This window comes from Corvus moneduloides, chromosome 2 (assembly GCF_009650955.1).
Source record: "Corvus moneduloides isolate bCorMon1 chromosome 2, bCorMon1.pri, whole genome shotgun sequence".
In the NCBI taxonomy this organism is placed as follows: domain Eukaryota; kingdom Metazoa; phylum Chordata; class Aves; order Passeriformes; family Corvidae; genus Corvus; species Corvus moneduloides.
The window spans coordinates 89,548,312-89,561,939 of NC_045477.1; the positions used below are offsets into that span (position 1 = coordinate 89,548,312).

Here is a 13,628-nt window from a genome sequence, read left to right on the forward strand (position 1 = left end):
TGCTGTTGGATTGTGCACTCACAAACATGGGTGAACAGCAAAAGCAATAGCAATTATACAAAAAATATTGTGCCAACTCATTCATCTTAATAAGAACTGGGCACATACTAAAAAGAACATAGGAAATAGGTTTTTCTTTGCTCCACATTATCCATTCACTTATTTAAATAAGACCTCTATAAATATATTTTTGTCCTGGCAGAAGAAGAGTTTGATTGGTTTATCAAGACACTGTCGTTACATTAATAATGACCTGGTAATTCTTTTTCAGGGAATCATAGAATGGTTTGGATTGGAAGGGGACCTCGAAGATCATCTAACCTCCCTGCTTTCCTGGAGAAGGCTGAACACCTGCCTGCCCATGGGAAGCAGTGAATTAATTCCTTATTTTGCTTTGCCTGAGTGCACAGCTTTTGCTTTCCCTATTAAACTATCTTCATCTCAACCCATGAGTTTCCTCACTTTTAGACTTCCAATTCTCTCCCCCATCCCACCAGGGAAAGTGACCGAGCAGCTGCATGTGGTTAAGCTGCCAGCTGGGTTTAAACCACATACATAGATACTTTAATGATTTGGTATTTTGTACCTCATTCAATTTATGGGAAATTTGCACTCCCGAGAAACTTGCAAATTAAAAGGCTTTGTATCCATAACAAAAGAGAACTTTCACCTATGTTCTGGTTGCAACATTTTGTTCTGCTAAACCGCCAGCTTAAAATTTTCACTAAAGCTTTAGTGACTCTTCATTACAAAAACTGCTGTCCAGTTCTAAGAATTCATTGCTGATGTTAGTGAGTGGGCCAGGACTGAACAGCAGTAGTGTAACAGATTTTTAACTTTTTTATCATTAATGTTATTCACAGTGTTTTCAAAAGAATTGCTTAGCTTTGCTTACCTTAAAAAAAAAAAAAAAAAAAATCAGATTTTTTCAAAAATTCACCACCTGCAAAGCAGAAGGTTGCTTCTAGCAGATATCCTCAGCAGCTGTGAGAAGACTTACGAAATGGTAATCATGGAGCTTACTAAAGTCATGTAGAAAGTTTAGACATGGTGTGACCACAATTTATTCAGTTCAAATAATGTATTCTCTTTAAACATCTTTTTTTCCCTCTATATTACTGTGTTATTATAAGAAACAGCAAGATTTCTGAAGAAATAGAATAGGCATCATTAGATTTTAATTGTAATTAATTGGTAAGGTCACTAGCAAAGGCATTTATCAGCTGAGAAAGAGAGTGCCTTTGAAATATTAAGAAAAATAGTAAACCATTGGCTGAATGATTAAGTACTGAAGTACTAAAGTGTCTAATTTCACTAACCTACCATTTTGCTCAAAATCTTTCCCTTTAATTTATGGTGAAGAGAGATTCGATGCAGGAGTGGCCTAATAAATGAGGAATGAGAATCATACAGTAACTTCAAGTCTATAGCAAACAGCTATATCAAGTAAAGATTTATTCCTAAGTTTGTGAAGTCACCAGAAGAGTATAGAGATTATCAGAAATCAAGATAAATTCAATATTTTTGAGGTCTGAATTTTACAGGTTCTAATATCAGCATTGGAACATGTTAAAATAAATTTACACTTGAATGAAAGCAAAACAGGGATAAATATTTTTAAATAATTTGATTTCCAGAAAAAGCACTACCATTTGTATCATTCTTACCTGCAGAGGTTTTCACAATTTCTGAAGTATTTCTGAGACCCATAAAGTCAAACTGATAGAGTCTCCAAGATTTCTGGTCAGCAGCCTCCACTGAGTTTTTCCTCCATCTGTAAATCATTTCCTCTTTAGGATAGCCATCTAGAAATTAATATATATATATATATACATATGAATATTTTGCATTTCATAAGAAAAGGTTCTGCAAAATATTATCTGTTCACTGTTTCAGTGCTGTTTGAGAACACCTAAATTTCTGTTCTGATGCTTTGTCAGTGAGTTCAGTGGTATAATTCAGTTAGAGTTTTACGGCACACAAAAATATAGTCATAATACTGGCAGACCTATGATTTTTCACAATCATTGATTTTTAACAATGGAAAAAATATGATTGGTTCTATCAGAAGGAGATCTCTTCAGAGGTGCAATTGACTGTACTAATTGGAGGTCCAGACACAGTAGTATACTGCTTTACATAAGCTCTGAAGAAGCTGTGCAAACCAATAAAATGCAAAAAAAATCTGAGTCTCTCAGTGTAAGATATGAACAATTGAAAAAGACACATTGTTTTAAAAGTTGCAATAGTTCTAATGTAGGGTGTACTACTGTACTTCTGAAAGAAACATAACACAGTGCAAAAGAAAGCAAAATTTTAATTAGCATGGGAATTTCAAAATATTATGCTACCATATTTTTTCTGAAGTCTGGGGTAATTAATGAGGCATCACCTGATCTCTACTGCTGAAATAGCTTCTGAAAGTCTTTATCAGTTTAGCACTCAGTGGTCATAATTAATCCTTATGCCAATTGTTAATTTCCCTTTTGTTAGAGAATGGCATTTTCCAATAGATGTCCAACAACAAATCTTCAACCAGTCCAATCCCATAATAACAAACCATCTAGAAAACGACAGCACACCCAAGCTAGTTAAAATTGGATTGTTCTCTAATGCATAATCCAATCAATTTTTATTCACCTAATTAATACTGTAGCTGTAGATTACAAGGGAAATTAAAAGCCTAACAACAATAGATGGTTAATATAATTGTCTCATCAGTAATTTTTTTTTCCCCATTGAAAACTGATACATTTTTATATTTGCATTGCAAAATAACCTCTCTGGTCATGGTGCTATTTCCTTGATGTTTTCCTCCTATGAGTGTCTTTTTAATCTTGTTTAAGACTCCACCCTGCCGGGGTACTGCTGTAAGGTGTGCATGGCCTCATTTATCCCTCTCACTAACACAGCAAGAAAAGTACCCACAAGTCCCTTAGTTCTAATCTAAAAAAAAGACTAAAAAATAACTATGTGTTAATTCAAAATGCCACATTTGTATATTTCCCATCAATGTAAATAAAGAAATAACCTGTGAAGGACCCAAATGAGTAACAAACACTGTTCTCTGTGAGAACTCTTGCTGCCAAATAGATTTCACTGCCAATTCTGCTGTGCAAGTCTGTGAGATTGGCCTAAAGGTTAATTTTTTTGGCTGGCAGATTATGTCAGAGGATGTAGTGATACAGTGAAAGAAGTCAAGCTTTGCAGAGCCTCCAAGCCATAGCCCTGAATGATCTGAAATCTTCTCGAGTCTGGCTCCTATTTGACTGAGCCCTCTGATCGCATGTCTCCTTCTTCCAAGTAACAAACAACAAGATGAGGAAATGGCCTCAAGTTGCACCAGGCAGGGCGGTGGTGGTGTTAGATTGAATATTAGGGAAAAGATATTCATGAAAAAGATTTTAAAGCACTGGAATAGGCTGCCCAGGGCAATGGTTGAATCACCATCCCTGAAGGTATTTAGTAGTTGTGAAGATACGTAGATCTGGCACTTGGAAACATGGTTTAGGAGTGGACCTGGAAGAGCTAGGTTAATGGCTGGATGTTCTTAGAGGTCTTTTCCAACCTGAATGATTCTATTTCTGACTGAATAATGTCTCCCTCTAATGGAAAGCCATACATTTTTCCTCAGGAGCCTTCTCACGTTTGCTTCGTCCATGGAGACTGATATCTTCTCCCTGCAGTTCGGGAAGGAAGAAGTACCGGCCCCCTTGCCGCGCTGTGGCTGCCCAGCCCTCATGCCGAGTGGTGGTGGCAGGGCCACCCCTTCCCCATATACAGTATCAGTACCATACAGGGGCTATCATATGGTCTGGGCCCTAATCCTATCTCCTGATTTGCCTTCTGATGTGGAGAAAGGAAACCCTTTCTGCTGCACCACTTCCCTCTGCAGGACTTGTGGCCCCAAGTGTTAATTTGCAGGTTTTGTTGCAGGAAGTAGATGGAGTCCCTTTTCTCAGATAAATTGCACTATAATCATTGCAGGTGAAAATGTTTCAAATATGTAGCAAAGACTTTGTTTTTTAATACATTATTTTAAAGTAATACAAAATGAACTTTTTACATATTTTCTCCAAATTTCACTGAAAAGGTTATGCCAGTTAGTCTTGAATTCAATTTCTTTCTGATTTTTTTTACTTTCTTTTCATCCCATGACCACCCCACCAAAAAAAAAAAAAAAAAAAAAAAAAAAAAAAGTCATTTCACTGTCAGTATACTTGAAAGCTTGCTATCATATTAACCAAGGCATAGCTGTTTATCCTGACAAGAACAACATGTAGTCAGGAACAAGTTCATGAGACTCTCAACCTTCAAGACTATTCCTGTATTTTTGACTAAGAAAGGTCAGATTCAGTTTCAAAGTACCTGCTTTCAGTATTATTCATAATCATTAAATCATAAGCAACTACCTCAGGAGACCATCATGACATTTCAGTAGTTCCTTAGTCCACAGTCACTGACGTCTGCTCTTACAATGATTTGGTTGCTTACATCAAAAAGAGAGAAGTACTAGAGAGTCAGTGGGGGTTGTTTCAACCTGTTTTAAACAAGTGCTGTTATGTTCTGCTCTTGTGCCAGGTGACTGACTTCACTTTTTAATTATTTAAAAGAATAATAACTTTTATAGAGGAGTTACACATCCCTTTGGACAGTATATCACTGCTAGGATTCATTTAACTTACAGAATAGACTGTTCGTGATGGTTCTTCTTTTGGTGATATTCAGTATTTATTGTACACAGCCTAATTGTTTCTAGCCCTTTAAATATTTAATTTTAGAAAATAACAGAACTGGAGATTTCAGTACTTCCACAAGAAAATGCAACCTCCGTTGTTCAGCTTCCTTTCACTTTCCCAGCATGACAAATGACATTAAATTACCTTAAATTTTTGGCCTTGTGTCTTCAAGCCATTCACACTGAACAAATTTCTGTCAAGTGCATTTACCCTGCCAAGTTGCTTTAGGTTATGTAAAAATATTCATACTGCAGTGGGGCAAGCCTCCAGGAGGTCCTGGAGGCTATCCAGCAGGTGCCAGCAAGATAGCAAGGGTAACGGCATGGGAAGAAGACAACCAAGTGTGTGCTCTGTCTTACAGCCATCTGAGTTCTGGCAACCTGCAATTCAGGATCTTCTCAGCCAAAGTCTGTGTCAACAACTTCATTTTCCCTCCCATCAATTTACTTGATTAAATTTTCCTACTTTCTGGCCCAAAGGTTGTTTTATAGGCAGTGCTACAGCTTTTATATACCATATCAACAACTTTTAGAGACCACCCTGATCATTTGGCTTTTAGTAAGATGGTACGACACATTTTTGTAAAATCAGATCAAGAACAAATGTGATTATTTCTTTAAGAGCTCAGGAGAAAGTATCCATGTAAAGCCCTCATGTTCATACTGCTTCACTTTCTAGGGAGACTGATTTGTGCAGAAGGCTCCAACAAAGTCCTGAAAAAATGATCAAAGCAAAAATATCACCAGGCTGGATAAGAGGCATTGAAAACATAAATTAGCCATGAGAATTGGTATCAAGTGGCCCTGAAGCATGTCTGCTATAGGAATCAACACTGATGGAAAAATCTCCAACTTTTGTAATATGACCATTGATGCCTGTTAGTGCATAATGCCTCTAACCTTGATTTCCCCAATGCTGTAGTTGGTCTGGGCATCTTAGATCAGTGCCTGATATCTTTGCTTCACTTTCTTTTGTGTGATAATATGTCTGTTTTAGGAAGTGAGCAGAGCTGGAATGATAGCCAAAAAGAGGTCATGCCAAAAAGGACACAGATCACTCGAAAAGGTAAAAAATTTTCCATAGAAAAGTATACAAGACTTGAAAAGACAGAGAGGCATAGAAAAAATAAATTACCTCTTTCATCTCTTCAAATATACTTTACCCGCTCTGTGAAATACATTTATTTTACTGCTGGTCCCCCACACTTTGCATTCACATGTAACACAGGTAGACCCAGTTTATATCAGAAGGAATAATGCAATTAGGCTCCTTCCTAGGCTTGCAAAAATTTGTGTAGTCAGAGTATGCAATGAGGAGTTAAGGAAAGCAGCAGCAAAGCTGAAAATGTGTGTGAAGCACGAAAGAAAGGATTGGTTCTGTTAAGTATCTTCCGGGAGCTGGTGCTTGTGACAGGAGTATGTATTTGAAAGATGTAGCTGGATTCTGGGAATCTTTTGCTTTTCCATGGGTGTTAGATATAGACTCAAAGTCAGGGGGAAATGTGATCTGAAAGATGAGCTGCTGTCATCAGTAAGGGGTTGGAGTTTACCTCATGGGCATGGAGGGAGTGTTGTAGATTCAGCTGTTGCTAGGGAAGGTGGTCAGGAGAGGGAGGATGCTCTGTTCCAATTAGAGGCAAGGAATAAGCAGTCCTTTACACCTTACAGCCACAAACACTTTGCCTCCTTGAATGCTACCTTGTTAACTCTCCTTCAGGCTAATTGGGAGACCTCTGTCAACACAGCCTGGGTCAGCAGAGGATAATGATGATGCCTTAGGTTTTAACTTTCATGTTTTTCAAATTCTGTGTTGCCTAGTGTGTAACTCTGAAGTTTCTTGTAGCCTGTTAATTTCTGCTCTCTCGTGCTAGGTAGACATAACAAAGCCTCTCCGGGCCTGCTCTTCAAGGACACCCAGACTGTCCTAGGCCCAAAAAGTATAAACCAAAGAGCCTCTAAAGGGAGGGGCAAGCTTTAATTGGAGAATTAAGCCTGATATGCAAATGAACCAAACCTATAAAAGTATGAAGAACTCATGACCTGTCATCCATCTTGCAGTCCATCTTGGCAACAGCCTCTGGCCTCCCAGGGGGTACCTTTGAAGGCCTTTCAAACAAATACCTACTTTTATTCCCTTACTCCTGTCTAGTCTCTGTGTCTAGGAGGCCTCTTAAGGCATCAATGGAGTCCACAAATGCACCATGTTGTGAATGACAAATCACATGCTTCCACAAAATCTGCCTGGGCTTTTTTGTCTTGTCAGCTGTCTTTATAATTGCTTCTTTGTTGGCAAGCAAACTGAATTTTAATCCAAAATTCTCAGTGTTTGGAGGAAGAGGTTTCTCAGTGATCTGTTCCTGTATGATGTTTGTTCTCAGAAGGCTTTTAAAGTAGGAGAATCCTGGAAGTTCTCCTATTAAAATTGGTGTTACCTTAGATTTCATGATAGTATGCACTTATGAAGCACATCTAGATGGCAGAAAGGGCAAAGTCGCAGCTCAATTAGTTTAAAATAAAACAAAATAAAAAATAGGGTATACAGACAATTCATTATGTCTCTCCAGGAGGAACCCTTCAGGGTAGATTGAAGCAAAAGTAGGGAAAGTGAATGGAGACTCTTAATAGTTTACTTAAGATCTATGAAGAAAAATACTCATAATTTAATGCATATTGAGTTCTCTCTGTACACTAATGAAGGGAAAAGAAAAGAAAAGAAAAGAAAAGAAAAGAAAAGAAAAGAAAAGAAAAGAAAAGAAAAGAAAAGAAAAGAAAAAGAAAAAACAATGAGGTACTTTAAAAAGAAGCTATGGTAATAATAATGAAAAAAGATAAATGTGAATGCTGTAAAGATAGCTTTTAATCCTGAAGTGATTTATTTCAGCAGTAGTAGATAATTGCACTTAGGTGATAACTACAGCAATTAGAAATGTTATTCTTTGCCCTGTTTGCTTGCATCAGTAATTGACACCTTATTAACGGTACATTAGCTCATGAAAAAGAAATCAACCAACATCACAATGGCTGCAGATTAATGGATTTAATACTGCCCTGAAGTTAAAGGACACATCTCCTATTTAAGATAGTTTTTCTACCAAAAAATGTGCTTTAATATAACTGTGATATTCCTTTGATGAAGAACTAGAGGATCCAGTCGCTATCATTAATAGTAATGCTTAATTATCCCTTACCTGGGACTCTATTCGATAGAGTGTAGAACGTTGATGTGTGATTTACTGATACATTACATGGTAGCTTAGCTTTTGGGAGGAACTTGTGGTATCAATCCTTCTTTTGGGCCTTCAAAACAGAAAGAAGGAAAAGAGCAGTGTTGCTGTCACAGAAATAGTTCCCAAAACAAGGATTTTTTGTGAACCAGCTTTTGTAGGAAGCAATAATTTTCTTGCTACTCACAGACAAATTAAAATTTTGGCTCAGAGAAAACAGAGAAGAGAATAGAAAGGTGAAAATGAGGAGGGAAAGAAGGCAGAGAAAAATGAACATAAGGGGACTGAAAAGAGAGAGGTTTTCCCTTGATGACATTTTGAGATGTGGCTTTTCCATTTATTCACTATCTTTTAAAATCTAACAGATGCATCTCACATGGAGGTGCTAAGATTTTGCCACACACACCCTTAGCAGCAAAAACTCCCCGTTCCAAGTTTCAGATCGTAAAGGATAGGTGGAGTAGTGTGATATTACCTTAAGAAACTAATCCTGTTGCATCATCATACCTTTGTGCTCTATCCTTATGCTAACAAAACAATTTCCATTTTGACTCATTTTCAAGTGGTACCATGAGGGACTTGGTTTTGGAAAATTGTTGGTTTTATCATATATTGATCCTATAATTCCACTTTTCTATTATTTTGCAAATGCCTTAATCTTTTCTGAAAAAAAATCCACCAAAACTAAAACTGAGAAAACAGTCTCATCTTATAGCCTGTATTGATGTTTTACTATGCATTTTTATCTTAATCTTATGCATACTTATTTTTACTGCTTTCTAACAGTTTCATTTGGAAGGCAATTTTCAGAAGTCTCATGTGCAACAATTGCTTGCATTGTTCTGGCCAGCAGATTCTTTCACAAATTAATTCACTGGTAACTAGAACACCTGATAAATGTTCAGATTCTTCTGATTTAGTCATATTTCATACCCATGCCTGACATCATTAAGAGAAAATGGGCTGATCGCACTTCTAGCTTGTTGGATATAAATTGTATCTTCTCTAAAGCTGGAATTCTTGCACAGATCAGAGTACTGAGGACAGAGAAAGTTTGCTTAGCCATGTGCAGTCTTCTTCATGCTTTTTATGGAATGGATACTTCACCCCCACCTCCCGTTTTTTCATGAATGGAACAATGTGAAGATTTTGCAGTTTTCTGCAATACCAACCCCTTGCAGGGAAGAATGAAAGTCCAGAAAGCAGCTTTCCTAGCTCAAGTTCTCTTCGGATCTGAATGATTATGAAATATGTACTTGTTCTATTCTCCATGTATTTCAAAATTTTCTTCTTATAAACTAATATACAAGTAAGAGACAGAATTTAATTTTCTAACCCTCTGTACTTATTTTTCATAGCTAACATAGCTATTTGATAATGAACTGGTGTTGCTTTCACAAATGTGTGTCTTTACAGACAAAGAATAGACTTTATTCATAATATGGTTCTGAAAAATTTTGATAATGTGTTACAAGTCTCACATTTTTATTGGCTGCAAGACTGCAGATGGTGATTCTCAGTAAAAGGAAATTTTCAGAAATGTATGGCAAAGAGGTGGCCCTTGAGAATCTGCTAGAATCCTGTGCTGCTGCTTTGTCCTGCCCTAGATCTTATACACCATGGCCAGCTCTGCAGAGACGGGAGGCTTCATCTGAGCACTTGCTGTGCTCCATACTATTTAGGGTGAGATCCAAAAAGACGGCAGCCTTGTCTCATCATCTCATCTCATCTCATCTCATCTCATCTCATCTCATCTCACCTCATCTCATCTCACCATCTTCCTTCTTTTACACATGCCCTACAATGACTGAATGATGCTGAGAATTCAAGAACTATGTACTACTGCTGAGAGATCAGACTTGTTATTGTACTGCTAAATATGTACATTGAGTTGTGTAATAGAAAACAAACAGCTCAAAATGAATATTTTAGCAGCTAAAATATTGTGTTTGGCTGACTACATGAACTCAAGTGAGAAGAGAAAAAAATCACTTCTTTTTAGTTTATAACTGACTATTGAAGAACCTCAAGCTGTATGTGAGATTTTCTCATGTCCATTTAAACATGAATTTTGTGCTGGCTATGTTGAGGGCAAATTTTGAGGTGCTTCCTAGAATTTTTGCTGAGATGTGCAAAGTCTGAGTGACTGCATACTGAAGTAGCATCTTAGGCAGATGTAGGTGATGTCAATCACTCACAATAGCAGTTGGCTCTTAATACAGCCTTATGTAAAAGAGGAAGACAGCGTTATTACAATAGAGCAGGTGAAAAATATTTGGATAAGCCAGAGAAAGTCAAAGCTCCTAGCTTGAGAATTTAAAGCCAAACCTATCAGGGCTTACTTTGAACAATTTAGAAATCAGAGATATAAAATATTCAAAGTAGAACATGAACCTCAGTTTATTAAAGCAATATCTGTCAAATATTCAATTCCTTGATCTGCTGACATTCTCTATAGCCAGAACACAATCTTCCTTTTATATTCATTTAAACTGCACTTGTATTGAAGATGCTTAGTGACAATGCCCTTCTAGAGCAAGTACTTAAATTTCTTATGACTGGGATGGACAGCAATGCCACCAAAAGATTCTGGTCAGCTGATTTCAAATACCCCAGTGGGAGCTGAATACCATTCTCTAAAGGCCTTTAAAGTATCTTCTTTTTTCTTGCTGACTATTTACGCCACCTCAAAATTAGGGGCAAAATGGCTATGCAAGTTAAATGAAGTAAATTCCATCAAAGTTCTTTAACACAAATATATGTGGTTTGGATTAAAAGTAGCCTATAAATGTTCAGTATCAGCTTCACCTGTACTGGATATTACAAGATAAAATAATCCTGTCTTTACCCATTTAATTACAGTAATTAACTGTATCCTCCATGTAGGACTACTAAGATTTCCTTTAAGACTATCCTGATGGGAAAGATAACATCGTTTACTTCATGCATTGCATTGTTAGGCAAAGTGCTGAGAAAATGTGTTTTGGCTCAGCTGAAAATATATAATGAACAAGCAGAGATTCTGGTGAAGACTCAGAGCTCAAGTAAAGTAAACAACACAACTTTAAATAGCCCAGGAAATTAAAGAAAGTACACCTGTGAAGTTTTTTAGTCCATGCAGCTGGGGACGAATAGAGAGAACATAATTTAATTACAGGTTTCTTCCCTTCATTGACGAGTAATCTATCTAATCTTTTTATTTGCATACTTGATATGAAGGGTTTTCTAACACTGAGAACTCATTTTGTTTCTCTTGTGGGTCTGAGAGTATTTAAGGATTACACTAAACATGCTTAATCCTTATCTTCCTAGTGCTACTCAATAATCAGTATGTGTATGTTAAGTATGAGTGCAGTTAGCAGCATTTCTAAGGATGGATAGGAAGACTTTATAAAATAATAATAATAATAATATAATATAGATAGAAAAATTTGTATTCACAACTTGAAGGTAGCTCTTAAAATGAAATCCTCAGGAGTATTGGCATCCATCTATTTATCAGTGTCCAACGCTTGGGTTAGAAACACTCTACAATCTATCCAAACTGTCCCACATATAGAAATTTTCTATCCAATTTCAAATACAAAAATCACTGTAGCTAGATATTTAGCTTACATAGTCCTTAGAGTTTGTGATTGGCCTGAACCGTACATTTTCAGCCCCACGAAAATGAAAATTTAGCTATTGACAATGTTTTTTCCAAATTGCCATGAAACCCATTACAGGCTTCACAGAAGCTGCATCAGCAAAGCCCATGGCTTTACAAAAGCCATCAGAAATATACTATTCCCAGTCAACACAGCATTAATGGAAGCAGGTTATGAATTATACTTCCATACAAGATTATTATGAGTTTTATATTGATCTTCTCAGAATATATCAGGAATGAATAGCAAAAGGTAAAACAACAGAACACTCCAAATTGAAAACACAGTTTTTCTAGAGTCCTGCCATTTCATAGAATAAAACAATTTCCAGCATAAATTCAAAACTAAACAGAAAATTTCATTAAGACTGAGATTAAGCAGAGTGAGCTTTTAAATTATATGGGGAGTAGGGCTGTTGCTGTTGAAATGAAAAAGCCTATACAAACATTTTTTTTATGAAGAACTAATATCTCTGCTTTGCATCACAGTGTAACTTAATATATGAACTGACACTGAAAAACCAAAACCAGTTATTTATGGCTAATTTATTCTAATCAGGGGGGTTTTCAGTCTATTTCAAAATAAATTAGCGTTATCTGGCTATTAATGTAGTTATTATCATTCTGTATGTAGATTTACTGTCAATTACACACCTTTATAGTCATTTGCACACACACAAAAATTCACAAAAAATAAGATTTATAGCGCTGTAAAGTAAAGCAACAAAGATATTTCTATTTTTTTGTAATATTTTGCTAGTTTTCCAGTTTTAGCTCTGTAGGACTTGTTCGTACCTTATTGGCAAAGCATGTAAGATTTGGCAACCAAAGACAAATGTTAAAATACTTTTTTCTGTCTCATGCTTACAAAAAACCCAGTTCCTGAAAAGCTCATGGCTAAAATGTAATCTCCCTGATCATAATACCGGCTCATCAAAAATTACCTGATGGAATGAATTTTCAGATGAACAGGACACATTGTTGATTTTGGCATAGTTATAGTCACACTCAAATTAGTGGAAGCAGTGACCTTTTTTCATTCAAACATCAGCAACAGTGTTATGATGAATTGGTAAATACATTCATATTGCATTCACTGAATTTGGCCTTCCACTTCTCTGGAAACATTTATTAATGTCTTGGTTTATCTCTTATTTTCCAAATATCTCAGGACTGTTTCTTCTCTTGTTATTGCCTCCTCCCCACCTCATACCTTTGTATCTCATTTGCTCTCAGGACACTGCTGATGGAAATTAGCTGATACTCCTGTGTATTATACTAGTCCAAGTATCCTTCATTTCTCTTTCTCACCTTCTGAGGTGCATGTATTGGTTACACTGATCTTTCTGTGACATGTCTGTATGTCTCAGTGCTTTAATCTCTTATCCAGGTATGTTATTTCGAGGACACCAAATTTATTTTGGTTAGCTTTACTTTAGCTTGGCTAAAACATTCTTGCTAAAGCTTCTGAGCACTCATGCTCTTTTACTGTTCTCCCCAGATTCCCACAGTGACTGTAAATCTCAGTATCTTACAGTACACAACAGGGTAAATTCTGAGTCTTCTGTGAGTTTATTTTGCAATTTCTGGTCCCAGATGCTAATCATGATCTAAATCTCCCCAGATGATCCACTAATTCTCTAAAATTGAAGAGTTGTGGTAGAGGTAGAATTGAAGAAGCCAGCTCACTGATTGTTTTTCCTGATAGAAAAAATATAACAGCTGTGCTTCTCTCATGCATCTCAATTTTGTTTGGGGTGCACTCTTTTTTAGCCCTTAGGTTCATGGATAGCTTTGCCAGTAGTTAACCAGTAAGTATCAAGTTCTTCAATACCTTGTTTCAGAAACAGATAAAATCTGAAATAAGTCTACAGACCTGCCATACATAGTTTTGTGCTGCTTCATTTTCTGGTAAAGCTTTAAGGCATTAGAATTTTGTACCAACATACAACACAACTGCCTGCAGTAGCTCTGAATCTTCCAGAGCCTATGGCTCCCCCAAGTCCTTCCAGGGCATCAG

The 13,628-nt window shown here is 36.6% G+C and overlaps 1 protein-coding gene across 2 annotated transcripts in view; it reads right to left on the reverse strand.

Annotated features, from left to right (window-relative positions):
- Nucleotides 1–13,628, reverse strand: part of GABRG3 (gamma-aminobutyric acid type A receptor subunit gamma3) — a 318,970-nt gene that overhangs the window by 57,136 nt on the left and 248,206 nt on the right. For both annotated transcript variants that reach the window (XM_032100293.1, XM_032100292.1), the window contains exon 6: nucleotides 1,668–1,805. In XM_032100293.1, the coding sequence (XP_031956184.1) occupies nucleotides 1,668–1,805 (138 nt within the window). The remainder of the gene's footprint in view (nucleotides 1–1,667; nucleotides 1,806–13,628) is intronic.